The following is a 24,060-nucleotide window of genomic DNA, read 5'->3' on the forward strand; positions in this document are numbered from 1 at the left end:
TCATAACCTGGTTTTCTTACTATAGCTGTAAGGCCATGTCAGTTTCTTACAGTTCCTGATTCCAGGTCATTCGATAGCTTCATTAGCCTCAGGACTCTCAAATCAAGGTACCTCACTCAACTGCCTTCAGAAGTTCATGTGGCAAATAGTTGGCTTTTTCTCCTCTCATTCCTAGATCCTTTAGGGCAGTAACTAAGTTGGACTTGGCTTCCTTCATCATTATACTTCCTTTCGATGAAGTGGGCTGTAGCCCACGAAAGCTTATGCTCAGATAAATTCGTTAGTCTCTAGGGTGCCACAAGTACTCCTGTTCTTTTTGCGGATATAGACTAACACGGCTGCTACTCTGAAACCTTTACCAGGATGTAACTCTTAGTTTGTTTTGCCTTAAATGCATTGAGTTTCAGAAGGTCAGATGGTGACACCTGATACCTACAGATCAAATTATTTCCAATTAGGAAATTTCATGTCTTGTTCCTCTCCTATGCTGGGAAGAACAAAGGTGTGAAAGCTTCAAAGCCAACATATCCCAGTAGTTCAGGTTATCAAATGAAGAAGCTTACAAGAAGACTGGGGGAAAACCTCTTCCAAATCTTGCAGCACATTCATCAAGGTCTGTTACCACATCTCTGGCAAAAACAAATAGAAGGTTTTATGAGGAAATTTGCAGAGTGGCTTTCTGACCATTTCTTTTTTAATTCATAAAACACTAAAGTAGATGTAATTTCTTCAGATCTTGCTTTTTTGGTTGCTGGGTTTTACAGTCTGCTTTTCTTTAATTGTCTTCCTTTCATTCTGCTCTTCCTCTGCTTATTCTTTGGGGTAGGCTGCTTGCTACTTTCAGTTAATCACCAGACTGGAGCACAAGCATGACTGTGAGAATAGTAATTGGTCTGAAATCTTTTCCACCCCTGTGAATAGTTATGCTCTATGTTTTTAGTTATTTAAAGGTTCAGACTTTGAAAGTTGCTTCTGTTTTCCAGAAGCTGGGAATGAGTGAAAGGGAATGGATCACTTGATGATTACCTGTTCTGTTCATTCCCTCTGGGGCACCTGGCACTGGCCACTGTTGGAAGACAGGATAGTGGGCTAGATGGACATTTGGTCTGACCCAGTATGGCCATTCTTACGCTCAGATGGGACTGTGATACAATTCCCTGGATTATATAGGAGGAGTCTAGAAGGAGCTAAAATACTGAATCTTTTAGCTGCTTCTGTGGTATTTGCAGGTATGATTAATCTGTCGGCCTCCAGACTACAGGATTCTTCTGCTTTGAAAAGAAACATTTGTAATAAGTTAAAATAGTCAAGTCAGTAAGCTTAATTTCTTGTTCTAACTTAATGTAGTTAAAATTAATAACTTTTTTGTTTTTTCCTTTAGTGGTCTCAAGCAATCTGAAGCAGAGTCCTGCTATATAAACATAGCACGAACCCTTGAATTCTATGGAGTAGAATTACACAGTGGTAGAGTATGTTTACGTTGTCATTTTTTGCTTGGAAAAATAATTGAATTTATGAATACTGTTTTTAAGACAAGAGTCTTTCATTAACAGTGAAAACAGTAGCATTTCAGTAATGGCTGCACTGTATTTTGTTTTCAACTTAATTTGTATTATATTTCTCAACTTTGCATTTGACATAAAAACATCTCTAGTTTTGTCAGTAAATTAAATTGAATTTATAGAATAGTTTTCCCCCTCATTTGAGGACATTCTGTCTTTGATACTGTGCAAGATTTTAGGGAACAAAATATTTGCTTGAAGGGGGAAAGTAAACTAGATTCGTGTGTGTTAAGTACTGGGAAAATAAGTGGCTATTTTAGTGGCATGGCTGGCAGAAGTCTTCAGTATCACTTTGTGTTCTAATGCATCCTTAAGAATCCTGACCCTTTACTTCTTCAGTATATTCTTTCACCCCTAAATCTAAGTCTTGGGTCTCCAGCTACTAACATGCAAAAATATGAAGGATGGGTCTGAAAATGATTATAAATGGGCACCATAATGGGTAGTTTTCTCAAGAGAGAGGTCTTCTGTCCTAGTGTGCCAAATAGGTCACATGATGGCATACTGAAGTCTAATTGCACCTTTATTTTGTGTAATATAAATGGTGAGCTCTCCTCAATGTGATTTCATTGTGCTCTTCCTCTTGTTGCTATGTCTCAGTTACTGTCATAGTTGGTCATATTGTAGAACAAGAACGTCTCTTAGCAGAGCTTATGCACTTATTTTCCTGATAAAACATTGCTGCTGTCCTCTCATAGGTGAGTGATATATTGGGGTTGATAGGACTTTCATTCTGATGCTCCCTATAAGTGAGACCATATTGGAGACCACAAAGGTATTGTGGCAAATGCTATCATCCTTGCCTCCAATAGCTAAGAGGGCTGAGTGGAGATACCATGTTCCTTCCTGGGGATTTGAACATTTCTACACACAGCCCTTCCCGGGGTCCTTGGTGGTTTTGGCACCAAATGAAAGGAATGTCAAGGACAGCCTTCTTCCACCGCAAAGGGAGGCAAAGAAATTAGATCTTTTAGGTGGAAAAATGTATTGCACTGCTGGCCTGCAGTGTTATATTGTGAACCAGCAAGCCCTGATGACTACATACGATTTCTCCTTCTGAGATGATGTCCTTAAATGCATGTAAAAATTGCCAGAGGATGCCAGACAGGAGTTTCTGGCAGTACTGAAAGAGGGCAATATGGCTGCCAGGACGTCTCTTCAGGCTGCACTGGATGGGGCAGATACTGCAATCAGAGCCATGACATCTACAGTAGTGATGCACAGGTGCTCATGGCTCTAATTGTTGGTTTTTCCACAGGAGGGCCAGCATATTATACATGGTCTACCCTTTGACGGTCCAACTCTTCTTTTGCCGCACACTGATGAGAAACTTCACAGTCTGAGGGACTTGAGGGCTAAGTTGAAGTCTTCAGGAATTTATACCCCATACCATAAAAAGAAACCGTTCCTCCCTCAGTCATTCCAGCTTTGTCACCTATTCATGGCTAGACATTCTGATCAGTCCGGAAAGATGGGGAAGAATCACAGGAGGAGGAATCTGCATTTTTCTTCCTCTCGGACTGTTTCCAGGCAGCCTGGAAATGCCAAGCAGTCTATTTGATTGCCATATTGAGGGCAGTTTACTAGTCTGCGTTACACCAGTTTCTCCCACCCATTTTTTCCAGCAGGTTGTCCAACTTCCTGTGTGCTTGGGTGCATATTACCACAGATCAATGGGTTCCAAGCCCTATGAAACTTGGATACACTCTTCAGTTTATTTCAGTTCCTCCAGCTTCCTCATCTCTCTTCAAAAACCCACTCTCACAAGGTTGTCCTCTTTCAAGAGATGAAGTCTCTTTTCTATTTAGGAGCTACAGATGAGGTTCCTCCTGCACAAAGGGAAGGGGCTTTATTCACACTACTTCCTGATTCCAAAGGCACAGGAGGGTCTCGGAGCCATATAAGATCTGCAAGAGCTGAATAAATGTATAAAGAAAATAAGGTTTTGTATGGTCACTCTAGTCTCCATTATTCCCTCCCTTGATCCCAGTGACTAGTACACTGCCCTTGACTTGAGTGATGCATATTTTCATGTGGCTATCTGTCAAAGCCGCACGAGATTTCTAAAATTTCTAGTTAACACCCAGGATCAGTTTACATTCCTACCAATTGATCTATACACGGCCCTGTGAGTAATTACAAAATGCGTAGTGGTGGTGGTGGCTGTGTTTCTAAAGAAAACGGATACAAGTACTTCCATAACTGGATTAGCCCAATTAGTAAAGGATTAGCCCAAGAGACAGGTAAAATGAAGTATGGCCAAGATCCGGTCCCTCTTCAGAGTTTTGGATTTGCTGACCAATGAGAAGTCAGTCTCCAGATGATCGACTTCAAAGGAGCAGTCCTGAAAACCAGATTTCAGATAATGTTAGCCATTTCTTCAGATCTAAAAGCCCATCCAGTCATGACTGTAAGGAACTGTCTCAGACTTGTGGAGCATATAGCTTCCTGCACATATATATTTGGGCATGACAGACTTCATTTCATGATCGTGCAGAGATGAGTAAGCTCAGTACGCTCCCCAACCTGCCACCCATTAGACATGCTGGCTTGAGTGCCTACAGGAATGTTAGCCTCTTTGGATTGGTGGATGGATCCAACCAATATGTGTATTGGAGTTTCTTTGCTACTCCCCTACATGCATTGATTCTGGTTATGGATGTTTCTTCTCTAGGTTGGGGCGGGGGGCTCCCCTGGGGCAATGGTTCTCATCAAGTGGTGCGTGTACCCCTGTGGGTACGCAGAGTTCTTCTAGGAGGTACATCAACTCATCTAGATATTTGCCTAGTTTTACAACAGAGCACTAGTGAAGTCAGTACAAACTAAACTTTCATACAGACAGTGATTTGATTATATTGCTCTATATACTATACACTTAAATGTAAATACAATATTTATATTCCAGTTGATTTATTTTATAATTATATAGTAAAAATGAGAAAGTAAGCAATTTTTCAGTAATAGTGTGCTGTGACACTTTTGTATTTTTGTGTCTGATTTTGTAAGCAAGTATTTTTAAGTGAGGTGAAAGTAGGAGTACACTAGACAAATCAGACTCCTGCAAGGGGTACAGTAGTGTGGAAAGGTTGAAAACCATCGACCTAGGAAATCCGAAGACTCAAGGTGTCTGTTCACAACAAGATTTAGTTCTCCACATAAATGTGTGAAAGTTGAGGGCCATTCATCTCCACGTTGGGCTTTCCTCCTCCCAGACAACTCAGCAGCAATGTTCACTGTGAACAGACGTGGAGGGTGATGTCAGATCATCTCCGTGAAAAAGTGATATAGCTTTGGGAGATTTGTATCACCAGCAGGATTCACCTCAATGCATCTCCCCACCAGAGATTGAGAACAGTTTGGCAGACCACTTGAACAGGTCTTTCAGCAGAGAACGTGAGTGATCTCACAGGCCTGCTATAAGACTAATTTTTCAGTCATATGTGGGGCCTCACGTAGCCCTGTTTCCTGCTTGCCACAACTGGAATTGCTGACTCTTCTGTCCAAGAATCAGGAACCTCAGGAGGTCATCTAGTCCAACCCCCTGCTCAAAGCAGGACCAATCCCCAATTTTTGCCCCAGATCCCTAAATGGCCCCTTCAAGGATTGAACTCACAACCCTGGGTTTAGCGGGCCAATGCTCAAACCACTGAGCTATCCCTCCCCCCCACAGAGCAGGTCACAGTCAGGGATCTCTCGCAGACGCCTTCCTCATGTTCTGGAAAGACAAACTGCTGTATGCTTACCCTTCTATTCCACGCTTTCCCAGAACATTGCTCAAGGTTGAGCAGGATCATGTTCACATAATCCTCACAGCACTGGTGTTGTCTAATCAGCATTGGTTCTCTACTTTGCTGTCTCTCTCCACCAGGCCTCTCTTGACACTTCCTCCAGAATCAGACCTGATCTCACAGGACCACGGTCGCCTGCTTGATTCCAACCCTGATGCTCTCCATCTCCCAGCCTAGATGCTCCATGGTTAATGTCTCAGGAGGTGGTCTCTTTAGAGACTGTGCAAAACAAACTTTCTCCTGAATAAGAGAGAGTCTTTGACTAGGTGCACTTACTGCTAAAATGGAAGCAGTTCTCATGGTCTTAGGGAAAAGAGATTTTGCCAGTCTACACTTTTATACATGTTCTGGACTATTTGTTCCACCTGAAACAGCCAGACTTATCTGATAGTTCTATCAGAGTTCATTTGGCAGCTATCTCTGCTTCTTCCCTTCAGTCACAAGTCACTCAGTATTTTCCAATCCTACGTTAATTAGGATCTTAAAGGGTCTGGACAGATTATATCACCAAGAGACACATCCTTTCCCTACCCGGGTTTTGAATCTCATATCAGCAAGGTTGATGGGTCCACCCTTTGAACCAGTGGCTACCTGCTCTTCATCTAGCCATGAAAGGGGCATTTTTGGTAGCAGTTACCTCTGTGAGGAGGATGGGGAAATTGAGTCTTTGTAGCTGACCCCTCCTACACAGTCTTTCAGAAAGACAAAGTGTACTTAGGCCAGCATCCAAAATTTTTGACTTACCAGCGATATACTTACCAGTTTTTTTCCCTAAGCCTCATCCTCATAAAGATGAGGAGCAACTCCATACTTTAGATGTCAGAAGGGCATTTTTACTTGGACAGGACTAGATTGCTTTGATACTCATCTCAGCTGTTCGTCATGTATTTCCTCTTGCATGTGGATTGCTATGACATCACCAATATAACCTTGCCAGGTATAGTGATGGCACACACTTGACAAAATCCCGAGCAACTTCAGCAGCATTTCTAGCTCAAGTGGCTATAGCAGACTTTGAGTCTCCTGAAGAGGAATGGACATATGCAATCACATGAAGAGGAAAAAATGGCGACTAACTTGTTCTGGAACCGTTGTTCTTTTAAGGTGAGTTGCCTAAAATTAGACTGAAGTTCACTAACCAATTAAGGGTACGTCTACAGTGGGGGAAAAACAAACAAACTTGTAACTGTGAGTCGCAGAGCCCAGGTCAGTTGACTTGGGCTCAGGAGGCTCACTCTACAGGGCTAAAAATAGCAGCATAGACATCTGGGCTCTGAGACCCAGCAAGGAGGGAGTGTCCCAGAGCACAGGGTTCAGTGCAAGTGGGGAAGTCTATGCTGCTATTTTTAGTTTCTTAGTGCGAGCCTGAATCAGTTGACGCAAGCTCTGAGAAGTATCTTAATGTATCATATAGATGTATCTTAAATGGCCTGATGTTCAAAGTGCTAAATGCATAAGATCATAAAATGGAAAACTTGGGGGAAAAATGGAAAAAAGGGTGAACAGTGAGATGGCAAAATGTACAGTCAGTATTAAATTATTCAAGATAGTTAAGTCCAAAGCTCACTGTGAAGAGTTGCAAAGGAATTTCACTAAATTGGGTGAATGGCCAACAAAATGGCAGGTGAAATTCAGTGTTGATAAATGCAAAGTAATGCACATTGGAAAAAATAATCACAAGTTTATGTACAAAATGATGAGGTCTAAATTAGCTTTTACCACTCAAAAAAGAGAGCTTTGAGTCGTCATGGATAGTTTCCTGAAAACATCCACTCAATGTGCAGCAGCAGTCAAAAAAGCTAACAAAATGTTAGGAGACGTTAGGAAAGGGATAGATAATAAGACAGAAAATATCATAATGACATTATATAAACCAATGGTATGCCAACACCCTGAATGCTGCATGTAGTTCTGGTCTCCCTTTCTGGAGGCTAGTGATAGGCACACAGCAACCCCTGAGTCCTTGGAGCGCTCCCCGCAGTCTCCAGCCCTTAACCACCGGACTCTCAGAGAAATTACCAGGTTTGCTGTTCCTAAGGCAGCAGTATACACTCAGCTTGACTGATAGAACTCAGGATCAGATCCTTTATAACATCACAGTCCTGCGATACATTACTAATGCAAAAATAATCCTAAATTTCTTATCAAAGTCTAAAATTTAAGAGATACTGAATAAGGGTAATGGAAACAGAAATGGTTACATATAAAACAAAACGTATATCATGCTTCTTAGAGTCTAAACTTGACTTTAACAGTCTGAAATCCTTGTATGAAGTGGTTTGTCGCCTAAAGCAGTCTCTCAGTTTCACCAACCAACATGGCTGGGATCTCCCTTTCATGAATATAAAAAGCGCTGTTCTTTTTGCTTCCTCAGTAAAGGATAAAAAGGTGTTGTTTTGCCTTCTTCTCATACCCCAAAATTTCATTGTTTTGTTTCCAGAGTCAGAATGATCCCCTGGGGTTTATTCTCTGGTGTCGTCTCCTGTTGACTTCCATGTTGGCCTACAATGGCTAATCTACCTGGCCAACAGAGAGACCAGTGATTCAGTGTTCTCTGTCTAACCCAAAACCTGTTGTCAGCTCTGTACATATACAAAACTCCTTAAATATCCATCCATCCATCCATCTCACAAAGATTGAGAATCGGTATGACAAACATTTTTATTAGATTCCTCACTTTTCCCTTTTTGGATAAATACTATGAAAGCAATGTGTGTAATGAGTGTTTCAGGCATCTCAAGAGTTTGTTGCAGAACAGAGAACACTCCACCTGTTGGTATAGAGGGTTTTTTAGGGTTACAGTTTACATTCCTAGGCGTGCACACTCCTCAAATATTCTTCCTCTAGATATCCTTTTTGCTAGCAGAGAAGAAACACTAACTGCTTCACTTCACTGTCTAATTCCTGTCAGCACACTGAGTTTAAAGTAGACATTGTTTTTTCAATTTTTTTGAACAATATATATATCCACTATATATCAAACTTAATATAGACAACTTGCAAAAACTGTGTTAAAAGAACATTCTTAAGGTTACAAAATCAAGCACTCAAAAGTTAGGAAATGTCAGTGCAATCTTAATTCTGACATTGCCTAGCTTTTGAATGCTTGAATTTGGATGGAAGATGATTGTTTTTAATGTAATTTTTTTCATGTAACTTACAGGGTTTAAGAAAAAATCATCATGTGGCATCCTATTGACACCATTGTGAGTCATCAGCAGGATTAGAACCTGTTAAATCCACCAGATTTCTACCACAAGTTAACAGAGTAACTGATAGCAGTAACTGGTTGTCATCCTCTGTGCAGATCAGCACTAGAGAGGAATTTGGTGATATTTGCTCACAGGAGAGGAATTTGGTGATATTTGCTCACAGCAGAGGAATGCTAAGAGTGTGGGATATAGGGTTCCATTCTAGGCACTGGAGGAAAGTATGTTCTAGTGGGCACAGACTCTTGTGCCCCATCCTGTCCAAATGGTCCTTGTCTGTACCCCACCACTTGCTCCTTGTCCCAGTCCCATTCTCCTCCTTAACCAATCAGAATCTGCACTCAGGCTTCTGATACCATTTCCAGCCTACTCGGAACCAGGCAAATTGGTTTAAACTACAGTGAAGAACAAAATTATCACACATAGATAAACATGATTTGTTGGGGGGAAGAGTCAACATGGCATTTGTAAAGGGAAGTCATGACTCACCAATCTGTTAGAATTCTCTGAGGGTGTCAACAAGCATGTGGACAAGCGCGATCCAGTCAGTGTAGTGTGCTTGGATTTTCAGAAAGCCTTTGACCAGATCCCTCACCAAAGGCTCTTAAGGAAACTTAGAAGCCATTGTATAATAGGGAAGGTCCTCTCATTAATCAGTAACTGTTTGAAAGACAGTAGACAAAGGGTAGGAATAAATGGTCAGTCTTCATTATGGAAGGATGTGTTCTGGGATCTTTGCTGTTCTACATATTCATAAATTATCTGGAAAAGAGGGCAAACAATGAAATGTCAGAGTTTTATAGGTGATAACAAAATTACTCAAGTTAAGTCCAAAGCAGACTACAAGGAGTTAGAGAGAGCTCTCAAACTGCTGACTTGGCAACAAAATGGCAGATGAAATTCAATCAATTCAAAGTAATGCGTATTGGAAAAAATAATCCTCACTATACATATACAATGATTAGGGCCCTACCAAATTCATGGCCCTGAAAAAAGCGTCACGGACCACGAAATCTGGTCCTACATGTACTTTTACCCTATACTATACAGATAGGGGAGTCCAGTGTTTCTCAGACTGGGGGTCCCGAAAAAAAGAGGGTTGTGGGGTGGGAGGGGTTGCAAGGTTATTGTAGGGATTTGCAGTATTGCCACCCTTACTTCTGCGCTGTCTTCAGGATGGCTGGAGAGCAGTTGCTGTTGGCGAGGTGCCCAGCTCTGAAGGAAGTGCCCTGCCAGCAGCCTCGCAGAAGTAAAGGTGGCAATACGATACCATGCCACCCTTCTGCGCTCCTGTCTTCAGAATTGGGTCAGGACCCCTACAGTTAATTGTCCCTGTCCCAGTTCAGGACTGTGAAATTTCAGATTTAAATATCTGAGATAATGAAATTTACAATTTTTAAAATTCTTTGACCATGAAGTTGATTAAAATGGACTGTGAATTTGGTAGGGCCCTAACAATGATGGGTTGTAAATTAGCAATTACTTCCCAAGAAAGATCTTGTGGTCACTGTGGACAGTCCTCTGAAAACTTCAGCATCAGTCAGAAGGCTGACAATACGCTAAGAACTATTAGGAAAGGGATAGAAAATAAGACAAAGTATCACAATGCCACTATTTAAATACACAGTGTGCTCACACCTTGAATACTGTCTCCAGTTCTTGTCACTCTATCTCAAAAAGGATATAGTGCAACTGGAAGAAGTTCAGAGAAAGTCAACAAAGACGATGAGTATGGAATGGCTTCCATACAAGGAGAAACTAAAGATTAGGGCTGTTCGTCATAGAAAAGAGGTAACTAACAAAGGATATGATAGAGATCCATGAAATCATGAACGGTGTGGAAAAAATATATAGAAAAGTGTTGTTTACCCTTTCCCACAGTACAAAAACCAGTGATCACCTGATGAAATTAGTAGGCAGCAGGTTTAATACAAACAAGAGGAAGTACATTTTCACAGAGCACACAACTAACTTGTGGAACTCATTGTCATAAAATGTGGTGATGGTCATAATTAGGTTAAAAAAAGAACTCAAGTTTATGGAGGGTAGGTCCATCAATGGCTTTAGCCAGGGTGGTCAGGAATGCACTCCATGCTCAGTGCAACCTGAAGCCTCTGACAGTAAGAAGCTGAGTGTGGAAGACTCATGAATCCCTCCCTTTTCTGCACATTCCCCCATAAGCTCTGGTACAGCCCACTGTCAGAGACCGGATACTGGGTAAGGTGGATCGTGGTCTGACCCAGCGTGGCAGCTCTTGTGTTCTTATTCCTCCGGCCCTTTCCCACAATGGCCTAGGTGTAGCTCTTGTTCCTGTTACATCTGCATCACATGGCTTCCTCCTCATTCTGCCTGGGTGCCAGTTGGGAAGTCATCGCGAATCCAGGAGATACAGTTCTGGTGTCTGGCCCCACTCCAGCCAGGGGCATCATTTCAGATTTTGGTTGGGGGGGAACAACTTTAATTGTGATTCAAGGGGCTACTTAGGTACCTGAAAACTCCAGGCTTTTTTTGCAGGCAATCTAGAAATTAGATACAGTGCTCCTGTCAGCTAATTCTTATATAAAGAAAGAAAAAAAAATACAAACACAAATTAAAGCCATATTTAAAGTTTATATCTAAGTTTAGAACAATCAGGAGGTAATAAGCAATCCCAAGCCTTGAGGTATCAGTTTTGGAACCTTAACACAGATATCAGAAACACAAGTTTGATACTTTGTACACTATTTTTTGTAGAGATAAATCAGATGTGCTCAAAATCTGCTTACCCATGTTGTTTTTCAAATGTCTTTATGTTCCAAGTTGTGAAGAGGAGAATGAGACCGATAATTTGTTCCAGGAATGTTTAAAGGTAAAATAAATTGAAATCAATCAAACACTCCAGATATGAGTAAAACTATGGATAATGCCATGGTCTCATCTTCGCAAAATTGTCAGTGGCCTTGTTGATATCCAGGTGTTTTGAAGCTTCACATTCACAGGCTAAAGTTACCAAATCACTTAAGCATCCATCTCCCATTGTGGATCTTAAGCAGTCCTTTACTTTCTTGAGCACAGATGATAAGAATCTGTCATTTGACGCAGAAACTGGAAGGCTCAACATAATACCTACAATAGAGCGCTAAGACTGGTAACTCCTTGGTAAGTCTTTGAGAACATTCCAGAAATCAGAAATTGAAGTCAATTTTTTTGGTGCAGTGTGCTTCTTGGCAACTTCAACGTGGGCATCCAGATCGACAAAATTGATGCCTGTTGGTCTGCAATTATTTTCAGTTTCTCATGATCAAGAAAATTTTCACTCTTTGGGTCACAAAGAGTTAGTGCAGAAAGCAAAGTAGAGCTGGAGCTGAATTGTCTGTCAAGCTTAGCAAGAATTCTGTCCAGAACAGGATAGGAGAAATCAGATTTTATAGATTCTTGACTGTTCTTGGGAACATCATGTTTAGATGACCAACCCAGTGTACAAGAAACAAAAAAACAAGGCCAGTTTGGAGGATATTTTGTTAGGCTTACTGTTTTTCTATTATTGTGCTCAGCAGTTGCGGCTGCTGACCTGAATAGCAATTTCAAGTTCCTTGGCAAGGATTTCTCACATTGCTCCTTCCATTTGCTTTCAGATATTTTCATTTCTTGAAGAGCATCTTGCTACTGATTCCACTGAACTTGATAAATTCAGGTTTTCATTTTGCATCTCTTCTGAAGCACTATTCAAAATCTTGAATAGTCTTTCCAAAACGAAGAGCCTCAATAGAAAGGAGGCCATCAAGACCTTTGCAGTGCTAGCTGATGGTCCATCAGCTCTCTGAACTGAAATGGCCTCCAGTGTTTCTACCATATCTTGCATGCAGTTTTTGGAGGGAATCACACTGGCATGACTAGCGCATTTCACATAATCTACCTATTTAAATACCTTCTGGCCTGTCTCCAGCAGTGCCTTAACAAATAGTTCATAGTGCTTGTAACTACTACTAAAGAACGTGTACAGTTCCTGAGCAAATGGAAAGACTTTCTGATACTGGGTGATGCTGGAACATACATCTGCAATGACAGAATTAAACCTGTGAGCATGGCAGTGCACATAAATGGCATGTGTAATCCTTTCCTGAATTCGAGCTTGTACTCTTGTTAAATGCCCACTCAGCACAGAAGCTCAATCATAGCACTGGGCAACAGTGTAATTAATATCAAATTTCAAATGCTGTAGTTCTTCAATAATCATTTTTTAAACAGATTCAGCATTTAGATTTTCCATGTGGAAACACCCCAGAGCTCTTTCCTGAATGATTCCTTTTTGATGGTAGTGTAAAAGGGGGAGACAACTGTTCTTCTTTGATGCATTTATAGTTCCATCAACAAGGACAGCAAAATACTTGGCTAGTCCTTTTTAGGCTGTATATACACAATAAAAAGTGTGCACAGATTAGCTTATCCGAAGTAGCTTGAATCCAGCTAGCCCAGGTAACGATAGCAGTGAACACAGCACAGCCAGGCTTCCATGTGGCTAGTGCAAGTCTGGTATGGACTTTGAATGCAAACTTGGCTTGCTAGCCCATTCACAGCTTTTGATGTGTAGACATATATTTAAACTTGATGATGATAGAGGCTGGTAGCACCTTGTAAACATCAGGACTCTATGCTATAATAGTGGTCGCTCCAGTGGGGAACTTATTCTACAGTTCATTACTATGGACATAGCCACCTTTAGCACTGGGTGAATTTCTTAGCACAGACAAGGGCATTGTCAGACTTAATATTTATGCATCAGTTTCTTTTTGTGGGAAATAGAATAGTATTACCTAAATCAGGCATCACCTCAACCCATCCTCTGTGAGGTTGTCAGATTTTAATTTGTGTGCACTCTTCCATTCGCTCTGTTAATGGGGGGAGGAGAAAAGAGGGGGAGGGGGAAAATAGTCTTGAGAGTTGAACTTCTGTATGTGGAGATGTACATTTTATTTAAGAATCTACACGTTCCTATTTTGGTTTATTCTTTATATCCTCAATACATTAGCACCCACTCCAAATCTAATCACTCAGCCCTGACCAAACCATCGTTTACTATGAAAAAAAAAATGATTACAGTATAAAGAAATCACATACCAGTAAATCATTTCCAAGTCACTAAAACACAGATCTCTATTTTAACTTTAGTATGAAGTGTGTGGTTTACTGACTTCCATAAGTTCATTTTTAAGTTATTTTTATTGTACACTAAAACTGTGGATTACATTTCTAACCACACAGACCAATTGAACTCACTTTTGACAACTAACATTATATGAAAGATATTTTACACTGGTTTAGACATCTGCCAGGAACTAGGTGTCTATTGTAAATCTCAAATGAGATGATAGAACAATGGCAGTAGTGGTTAGAAAGTGTTTTAAAAATGAACTGTTCTTTTAAAATTAATTTTAGTTCATCTTCTTTTAACTCATGTTTACAGACTAACATCCTTTATAATTTTACATTTTCTTAATTTTTAAATTTTATTTACTATTTATTAGGTCTGTCAAGCGATTAAAAATCGTGATTAATCATGCGATTAAAATTAATTTGATTAATCGCACTGTTAAACAATAATAGAATACCACTTATTTAAATATTTTGATTTTTCCATATTTTCAAATATATCGATTTAAATTACAACACAACACAGTGTACACTGCTCACTTTATATTTATTTTTGAGTACAAATATTTGTGCTATAAAAACAAAAGAAATAGTATTTTTCAATTTACCTCATAAAAGTATTGTAATAAAATCTTTTTCATGAAAGTTGAACTTACAAATTTAGAATTATGTACAAAAAATAACTGCATTCAAAAATAAAAGTGTAAAACTTTAGAGCCTACAAATCCACTCAGTCCTACTACTTGTTCAGTCAGTCACTCAGACAAGCAAGTTTGCATTTGCAGGAGGTAATGCTGCCCGGTTCTTGTTTACAGTGTCACCTGAAAGTGACAACAGGTACTTGCATGGCACTGTGGCAGCTGGTGTCACAAGAGAGATATATATATATATATATATGCCAGATGTGCAAAAGATTTATAGGTCCCTTCATGCTTCAACTACCATTCTAGAGGACATGCGTCCATGCTAATGAGGGGTTCTGCTCGATAACGATCCAAAGCAGTACAGAACAATGCATGTTCACTTCCATCATCTGAGTCAGATGCCACCAGCAGAAGGCTGATTTTCTTTTTGTTGGTTCAGGTTCTGTAGTTTCCACATCAGAGTGTTGCTCTTTTAAGACTTCTGAAAGTATGCTTCACACCTCATCCATCTCAGATTTTGGAAGACACATCAGATTTTTAAACCTCGGGATGAGTGCTGTAGCTATCTTTAGAAATCTCACATTGGTACCTTCTTTGTGTTTTATCAAATCTGCAGTTAAGAGTTTTCTTAAAACAAATAACATGCTGGGTCATCATCTGAGACTCCTATAACATGAAATATATGGCAGAATGCAGGTAAAACAGAGCAGGAGACATACTATCCTATCCTATTAGGAGTTCAGTCACTAATGTAATTAACGCATTATTTTTTTAACAAGTGTCATCAGCATGGAAGCATGTCCTCTGGAATGGTGGCCGAAGCATGAAGGGGCATACGAATGTTTAGCATATCTGGCATGTAAATACCTTGCAATGCCGGCTACAAAAGTGCCACATGAATGCCTGTTCTCATTTTCAGGTGACATTGTAAATAAAAAGTGGGCAGCGTTATCTCCTGTAAATGTAAACAAACATGTTCATGTTAGTGATTGGCTGAACAAGAAGTAGGAGTGAGTGGACTTATAGGCTCTAAAGTTTTGCATTGGTTTGTTTTTGAGTCTAGTTACGTAACAAAGAAATTCTAAATTTGTAAGTTGCCCTTTCATGATAAAGAGATTGCATTATGGCATTGTATGACGTGAATTGAAAAATACTATTTCTTTTGTTTGTTATTTTTACAGTGCAAATATTTGTAATAAATAATATAAAGTAAGCAATGTACACTTTATATTCTGTGTTGTAATTTAAATCAATATATTTGAAAATGTAGAAAAACATCCAAAATATTTCATAAATTTCAGTTGGTATTCTATTGTTTAACAGTGTGATTAAAGCTGTGATTAATCACAAATTTTTTTAGTTTTGATTAATTTTTTTAGTTAATGCCTGAGTTAACCGATAAATCAACAGACCTACTATTTACCATTTAAGTATTACTTTCCCATAGTGACTTGTACTCTGACTCCAGATGAAATTTGTGCAATTAACAGGAATATTTTTTAATTCCTGCCCTGTCTTAATTGGGTTCTTTTTGCTTCTTTCATCTTCACCACTAACGAATTCAACAATTGTGTTGATGTATGAGGCCAAAGAGACTACAGCTTGCTTTCCTTGACTGATACTAGTTCATTAAGAGTAAAAACATGTTTATATCCATAAAATAAACAGATTTGACTTGAAACAGAGAAAGTAGATGTATTTGGTTGTGGTGAAGTTTTTATAGAGCCGCTTTTCTGACCACAACTGGACTTTAAAGAAAAACACACATTTATTTTAGTCATGCTGGAATATAAAATATGGCAATGAACAATCTTCTTATCCATCATCGAAGTCATTAGCTAGGAGAGTGTGCAGTCTTGAGGGTAGGATAGCAGAATGGGGATCAAAACCAAAGTACATTTCCAGCTTTAATATTAACATGTTCTGACATCTTGTGGCAAGTCACTTAAGGGACACTGGTTATGTTTAAACTTTTAATGTGCCTGCCCCACAGATCTCAATCTAATCCTTATAATTCCATATGGCAGGGTAGGCAGGTGGTGGTATTCCCATTTGACAGCAATGTGAACTGAGGCATACTGTCCAAACACAGAATGCTACATTAAAGAAAACATATGTACAAACTCTAAATAATAAACAGGACTCTATTTTTTCTCAACTTTAAAATGGGGAATTTTCTTGGTGTTTAGTTTTAAATATTGTTCTGTGAGAACTGCAACTCAGTCACTGTCTGTTGTGTTTAAGAGCCTTTAAGCAGAAGTGGAAGAGACTTGAAAGTGTGTTTCATTTGTTTAAAATCAGTTTCTAGTCTATTATTGGCAAGGCTAATTCCCCACTCCTGGACTTCGAGTGCAGAAGGTGGGGTCCCACAAAGATTCAAAAACTTAATACTGGCCACTCCAGGCTTGTATTAAACTCCCAAGGTTACAGCTTTTCTCTGACCTTGGATGGATAGATGCTGCCATCACCCAAGTGCAAAAACCCCTTTGAACACCCAGGAAGGCGCACTTGGGAATTCCTTCCTGCGGAGTACCCTCAAGCCCTTTTACACCCTAACCCCCCCCCCCCCCCCCCCCAGGAAGAGCTGAGAAAGAAGAAAAAAAAAATCAGCCTTTGCCACCGGCTAATTAAACAACATGTGCACAAACCTCTTAAGAACACACATTCAAGTCTGTTCTTAAAAAAGGTAAATTTTATTTAAAAAAAAAAGAAAAGAAAGAAAATACACCTGGGAACTCAGGCTATTGCTAGATTTTAAAAGAGCAATTACAAGAATTAAGCATCAAGAATAGCTTTCTTGAGGTCCAGCTTAAAGGTTAAGCAAAGCAAAAGCACCTGGGGTTAGCACAGAGGAAACCACAAGCCATAAAAAAATAAAAAGGATAAACCTAATCACGTTTTCCAAGAGATTTCCTGATCTACTTACATATCTGGGGTTTTAAATGAGTAGTTTCTAGGTATGATACTGATTATTATTTTATATCTGGCCCAAGCTGCTTACAGCATAGCTCTGCCCTGTCCGCTTCTCCCCGGGAGAACAACAATAGACGGACAAAAGGGGAATCTTTCTTCAATTTTGAAAAGTTTTAGCCTTCCCATTGGCTCTTTTGGCCAGCTGCCCACTCACTTCCTTTTACCTATGCATAGCAGTTAGACTTTTTAACCCTTTACAGGTAGAGCAATTAGAACAGCTACTAAGAAGGATTTTATAGCTACTGGCTGGCTGGGTACCCATAAAAGGGAGTTACTCCCTCCCCTTCATTCATCACAATTATTATTTGTATTAGGGTAACACCTCTACAGGCCCAGGCAGATGCAATAGAGGACAGTAGACCACTACTATTGATTAGGAGGATTGTCCATCCGTATTGTCTCAGCAGTTGACTGGTAGAAGCAGATGAGGGGGCAGGTAGGTTGAAGCTAGTGTAGTGGAGGAAACTGACCGTGGGAGCTGTAGGAAAACTCCAACTCCTGGAGCAGGGGACTTGACTGTGCGGTGCTGCAGGTAAGAGCTCGGGCTGGGGCATATGCCGCAAGCAGACCTCTGGTATGAAACTCGGGGGTGGGGCTGTGGGGCAGGTGCCCCCCCACTCTTCCTAAATGGCGCCCCTCAATCCTGCCTGGGGCAGCCATTGCAAGTAAAAGCCAGCTTCATTCCTGTATCTCTAGGCTGAAGCATGCTCAGTTGCTCTGTGGAAATGGCACCATGTGCAGTCTGATCACCATTAGGAGTTGTGAAAGGCTCACGCATACTCAGTGAAGAAGGAGTCTTTGGAGATTTTAGCTGTTAAGATCTAGCAAGTCTCTACTGAGCATGTGCAACTTCTATTTTTTTCCCCAGGTGTTTATCACTTGGCCAGATTTGGGCAGATTTCCACAGGAAGAGCTAGAGACCGTTTCCTGATACAAAGGCCAGTCTCTGACCCAAAGCATGGGGGTGCTAGCGCTTTCCGAAGAAAAGGTCACCAGAATCTTTTTAACATCGAAAAAGGTGTTTTTTTCCCTAGTCTCATTCTTAAATGGCTGAACCATTTTGCTGAAAATTTCCAAGAAAATTCAGCCTGAGACAGATACCCAGCATGGAAAATTTGAGCCTGAATGGTTGAAGTTTCCTTGCTAAGTCTTGTTGTAGCCCTGTTGGCTCTAGGAAGTGCGAGAGGCAAGGTGGATGAGGTAATATTTTATTCAACCCACTTCTGTTTGTGCAAGGTTGCTCAAAAGCTTGTACATAGAGCTCCCCTTCGGGTCGAGGAAAGGAAGCAGAGTGAGCTAAATAGAAGTTGGGACAGATTGTTAAGATGAAGTAACATGTTGGAGGTGGTCACTTGAAATTAATGTGCAGTTGGGGTTAGATTATTATGCATAAAGGATTTGAAGTGGACCATTAAGGGTAGCAGGCAGTATGGTGTGTTACAAATTGTTTTAATGAGCCATCAAACCAGTGTGCCTGTTATGTCCATGGCTTTTGTCCATGTCTTTCAGAGTTATGAATTTAAATTCCCAGGCTTACCTTTTGAAGGTGCTATGTGGTTTTCATTGAGGACAAGTATTGAAAGATCAGATATGGAGTGCTCTCTCTGTGAAAAAGTGTTCTCCCATGGGTGATATGTTTTTGTCTTTTATCGTTTTTCTGTGTGAGTTCAGAGCATAGTGGTTGTCTGGTTTCACCCACATAGGTTTTGGGGCATTTGATGCACATGATGAGGTACCACCCCCACCACACATTCTAATAAGCATGTGAAGGACCCAAGAATCTTGAAAGGTGTGTTGTAGGGGGTTGTGACATTGTCTAATTAAAATATAAACATGCTAGTCATTATTGCTACCACTGTTATATAATTGCAACAAATCTTATACAAAATATAACTCATGGCCACAGAGGGTTAAACAGCTTGCAGGCTAACTAACCCAAAACCGACCTTTAAAGACATGTTAGAAATGGTAATTTGGGCCACTCTATGGCTAGACAGACTAGAACTTTGAAATGCAACCCTATATTGTTAGAAGTGATACTAATTGTGTGTATCTTAGATGCTACCCATGTAAACAGACAGTTCCTGTCTGTCACGATAGCTACTAATTCAGAGATCAAAAGGAAATATTAACATTTAGATGAATCTTGGGTGAAATAATGGCATTGTCTATATGTCTCTTTGAAGCTTGTGATAGACTGCCTAATGGATAAATTGCCCTGTGTTAATTTGTATAACCAATTACTGGTGGTGTTGAGAAAACAGAAGGTTACATCAGAAGCCTATTGTTTACTCAGGGCTGTGTGGTCAAGTGGATGCAGAATACTGTATAAAAAGACACTTGTGTCCTGATCCTGTTGATCTCGGATCTGCTTGAGGTTTCATGCAGGGGAAGCCTAAGCCACAAGGACTGAGATCCCCATTCTGACTGGACTGCCCTGAAATATAAACATTGGACTATAACCTGTTGACTATTTCTGAAAGAACTCTTTGCAACTACAAAGCTCACCATCTCTGCTATGAATCTGAACCTCAAAAATTGAACTCAGGTCTATATGTATACTGATCTTTTAACCATTCTCTCTCTTTTGTCTTTTAACTAAACTAAAATTTATTAATAAGAATTGGCTGTAGCATGTATTTGGGTAAGATCTGGAATGTTCGTTAACCTGGGAGGTAATGTGTCCAATCCTTTGGGATTGGTAGAACCTTTTCTTTTGTATGATGAAGTAAGTTTTTGAGAAATCTTCATCATATTTGACTTGTGTATCTGGATGGAGGCCTGAGACTGGGTTACTTCAAGGGAACTGTGTTGTTTGGAATGCTGAGTAACCAGTGAGGTATAACAGAAGCTGTTAGTGCTGGCTTGGTAAATCTAAGTATTGATTTATCCACCAGCTTTGGGGTTTGTCTGCTCCGTTCTTCACAGTTCACACCCCTTGTTTTTTCCTAACCCCCCACCCCCTGATATTCTTGTTAATTTGTGGATTTGTGCTGGATTTGTGCTGGAAATGGCCCACATTGATTATCATACACATTGTAAGGAGAGTGATCACTTTAGATAAGCTATTACCAACAGGAGAGTGGGTTTGTGGGGGGTGAGGAGAAAACCTGGATTTGTGCTGGAAATGGCCCAACTTGATTAACATACACATTGTAAGGAGAGTGATCACTTTAGATAAGCTATTACCAGCAGGAGAGTGGGGTGTGGGGGGAAAGAAAACCTTTTGTAGTGGTAAACAACCATTTTTTCATGGTTTGTGTGTATAAAAAGATCTTCTGTACTTTCCACAGTATGCATCTGATGAAGTGAGCTGTAGCTCACGAAAGCTTATGCACAAATAAATTGGTTAGTCTCTAAGGTGCCACAAGTCCTCCTTTTCTTTTTGCGAATACAGACTAATGCGGCTGTTACTCTGCACCCTAATTGAGTGACCTCGGCTGGCTCCCCACTGGGACCCCAGTCACAGGGGTATTAATCATCATGGCAGTGGAGATACGTCTGCAGGTTTTATTTCTGTTGTTCTGGCAGGGTCTGGTGCTGTTTTGAGTGCCACTAAACAAGGCCGCTCCATCAGAGAAGTAGATCACATCATAGATTTGTTAGCACCTAAATACCCCGGAAGAACCCTCTTCAGTTCAGAAATTTGTAGCACACTAGCTGCCTACTGCCCTTAATTGCCCACTTCAAACCTTTTATGCCTAACATCTAACCCCCAGTTACACACTTCATTTCCAGTGACTGTCTCCAACATGTATTATCCCTTAACAATCTGTCCCAACTTGTATTTAGTTCAGACACTCTGCTTCCTTCCCCATACCTGAGGAAGAGCTCTGTATAGCTTGAAAGTGTGTACCTTCCACCAGTAGAAGTTGTTTCAACAAAAGATATTACCTCACCTACCTTGTTTCTCTAGTTAAAGTTTGGCAAAGCTATAAGCAGCTTAGAATAGGGTTTTATAATGGAAAGTGTCAGGCAACCTTAACAGGTGCTAAAAATAGTAGCATACCTTGGGGATAACATGGGCTGCGTCTTGGGCTAGCTACCAGGTATGTATCCAGCGGGTCCAGGCAGGTTTGTACTCCCCAAGGCTGCTAGCCTGAGCTGGAACCTGTGCTACCCCCGGCTGTGCTGCTATTTTTAACATGCTAGCATGTGTCCGTTTACCCTTGCTGAGAAATATGCTCCCAGCTGGTGTGTAGACATACTCTCAGAGAGGATCTCTCCCTCCCCACCCCACCCCTTATGTTCCCAGTTCTTGGTCATTATGCTTGGATTTGTTTAGTCTCGAAGGTTTTCAATTTCATTATCATATCAGTGTGAGGTTACGTCTGCATAAAAAATACTCCCAAAACTTGATCAGGCACGCCATGTGGAGGAACTGGATTAATTTAGTTCTTCTCTGTTCAATGGTTATCAATTTGTCATTTCTGCTAACATTTTCCCCAGTTAGCTCTTATGGGATTTCCCAACTTTTTCTCCAAAGCTAGCTTTTAATGGGCCACTGTAATCATGTTTATCAGCCTAAAAGAGGCAAGGTGATTGAATCCTGGTGTACAAGTCAATTGTTCCTGCTTAGAGCTGTTAAACTGTGTGGACAATCTTATTTACGCTTTTTTTCTTTATTAACCACTTTAGAGACAGGATTTGTATTTCTTTTCCTCTTGGCAGTGGAATATAAATTACTAATACATACTAAATCTGGCACAATATGGTACTGTGTTTACCCGATAGTTGAGTTAGGTGGCATAGGCATTGATAATGTGTGTGGCAGAGAATGTTCAGCAATTATTCACTCTCATATTTTATATATTCTAACAAACTTGTAATAGAAAAGATAATTTATTCACATACATTCTGTATCCTGCCAGAGTCTTGTTCAATTACATTCTACCTATTTTATTCTCAGAGTCGTTATGGTACAGGAAAAGTGGAAGTTGGGGATTAAGGTCCCCACATCTCTCTCTCTATATATACTATACTAATATATTTATACTAACTGAGCCAAGAGAGCCATCTAGAGGAGCATTTAGGCTATTGAAAGTTTTCTTAAGAGAATCCAGCATTACTTTAAAAAGTGTGTCATAAAATTTCTGCTCTCCTGAACCAAAGCCAACATTTTAAATATTGGGTTCCTAAAGTTAGGAACCTAAATCTGTATTTAGGCATAAATATTCAATTCCCTGTAGAAATACGTATATTATAAGATGAGTACATACATAGATCACAGTGAGCTAGGAAGTCAAGGATTACAATTGTATACTGAACTTAAAGGAAACGTCTAAAACTTTGGCTAAGCGATATTTTTCCTTTATACACAGTAATTCTGAAATTCCTGTGTGAATAACTTCACCCTCCATGAAAAAGAATTCCATAAATATGGTTTTAATGAGATTTAAGATCAGTGATGAGAACCACAGGACAAAGAGGGAATGTTGTTTGGCTGAAATCATAAGCTTAAAATTTATTATGTAACTTATCCAGATTCTACTTGTAGACAATAATTTGTGTCTAGATCATGGTTAATGTGCATGGAGGTTGGACATCCTGCAATATCAAAGCTGGTTAATGATCCCAGTATTATGTCCTCTTGATTGTCACTCATATTCTACTACACCTCTACCCCAATATAACGTGGTCCTCGGGAGCCAAAAAATCTTACCATGTTTTAGGTGAAACCACGTTATATTGAACTTGCTTCGGCCTCGAGCATTTCTGTTATTAATACAGTATTTGATGCAAGAAGTTTTATTCTTGGTCTTGTTTTTAGAAAGGGCACGTCTGATGTCGTCCTTCACATCAAGCCCGGGGTCGGGGCTCGCAGCCGCATGCCCCTGTCAGGGTCAGGGCTTACAGCCGCGTGCCCGTGTCGGGGTTCGCAGCCTGGGGTCGGGGCTCGCAGCCGTGCTTCCCTGTTGGGGTCAGGGCCCGAAGCCGGGGTCGGGACCCGCAGCCCCACAGCTCTACACAGGGGTCAGGGCTCGCAGCCATGCATCATGGTCAGGGCTTACAGCCCGGCGCAGGGGTTGAGGCTCGCAACTTGCAGCCGCGCGCTGTGGTCAGGGCTCACGACCCCCCACATAACCAGGTCGCGACCCCCAGTTTGAGAACCAATGTTGTATATGGGACAGAAACCATTTTTGCTTTACCGCGTTATATCCAAATTCGTGTTATATCGGATCGCGTTATATTGGGGTAGAGGTGTACTTTATATAGTAAATTCATTATAAGGCCTCAGTCCTGCACATCCTGTTGTGCACATATTTGAATTTTACACAAGAGTAGTCTGTTGAAACATACACATACTATTGATTTTTCAGGATTTCATGTATGTTGGGAACACCTTTATCACCATCAAAATAACAGCAACAGGTGCCCAAAAGAAAGGAGTTCTGACAAATTAATTCACTCTTAGGCTGGGATACCTCTTCTCCTTGACCAGAAGTCTAGGACCTTTAATCCTGATCTGGTGCACCAGAACATGACACTATAATGGACAGTAAATTTGACCAGTTATGCATATCAACACGTATGTGGTCCCAACCCACTTTTATATAGAGAGCTTGGGTCATCTCTTATCCAGCGAACTCTCTGTTAGCCTCTAATTGGTAGGTCCTTCTGGAGTCAGAGAGAGGAATTCTTTTTCAAGTCCTCCCAAACAGTCAAGTATTGGGAGGCTGGGTGCCCAAGCTCCTAAATTCTTTGAACATTTAACTGACTGACCAGGGACAACAGCTCTACCCCACAACTGCCC

General features: G+C 40.5%; 1 protein-coding gene across 1 annotated transcript in view; it reads left to right on the top strand.

Annotated features, from left to right (window-relative positions):
• PTPN3 (protein tyrosine phosphatase non-receptor type 3) overlaps positions 1–24,060 on the top strand; it is a 330,984-nt gene that overhangs the window by 172,302 nt on the left and 134,622 nt on the right. The window contains exon 9 of the mRNA XM_077809200.1: positions 1,382–1,469. Within this exon, the coding sequence (XP_077665326.1) occupies positions 1,382–1,469 (88 nt within the window). The remainder of the gene's footprint in view (positions 1–1,381; positions 1,470–24,060) is intronic.

This window comes from Eretmochelys imbricata, chromosome 2 (genome assembly GCF_965152235.1).
Source record: "Eretmochelys imbricata isolate rEreImb1 chromosome 2, rEreImb1.hap1, whole genome shotgun sequence".
Taxonomy (NCBI): domain Eukaryota; kingdom Metazoa; phylum Chordata; order Testudines; family Cheloniidae; genus Eretmochelys; species Eretmochelys imbricata.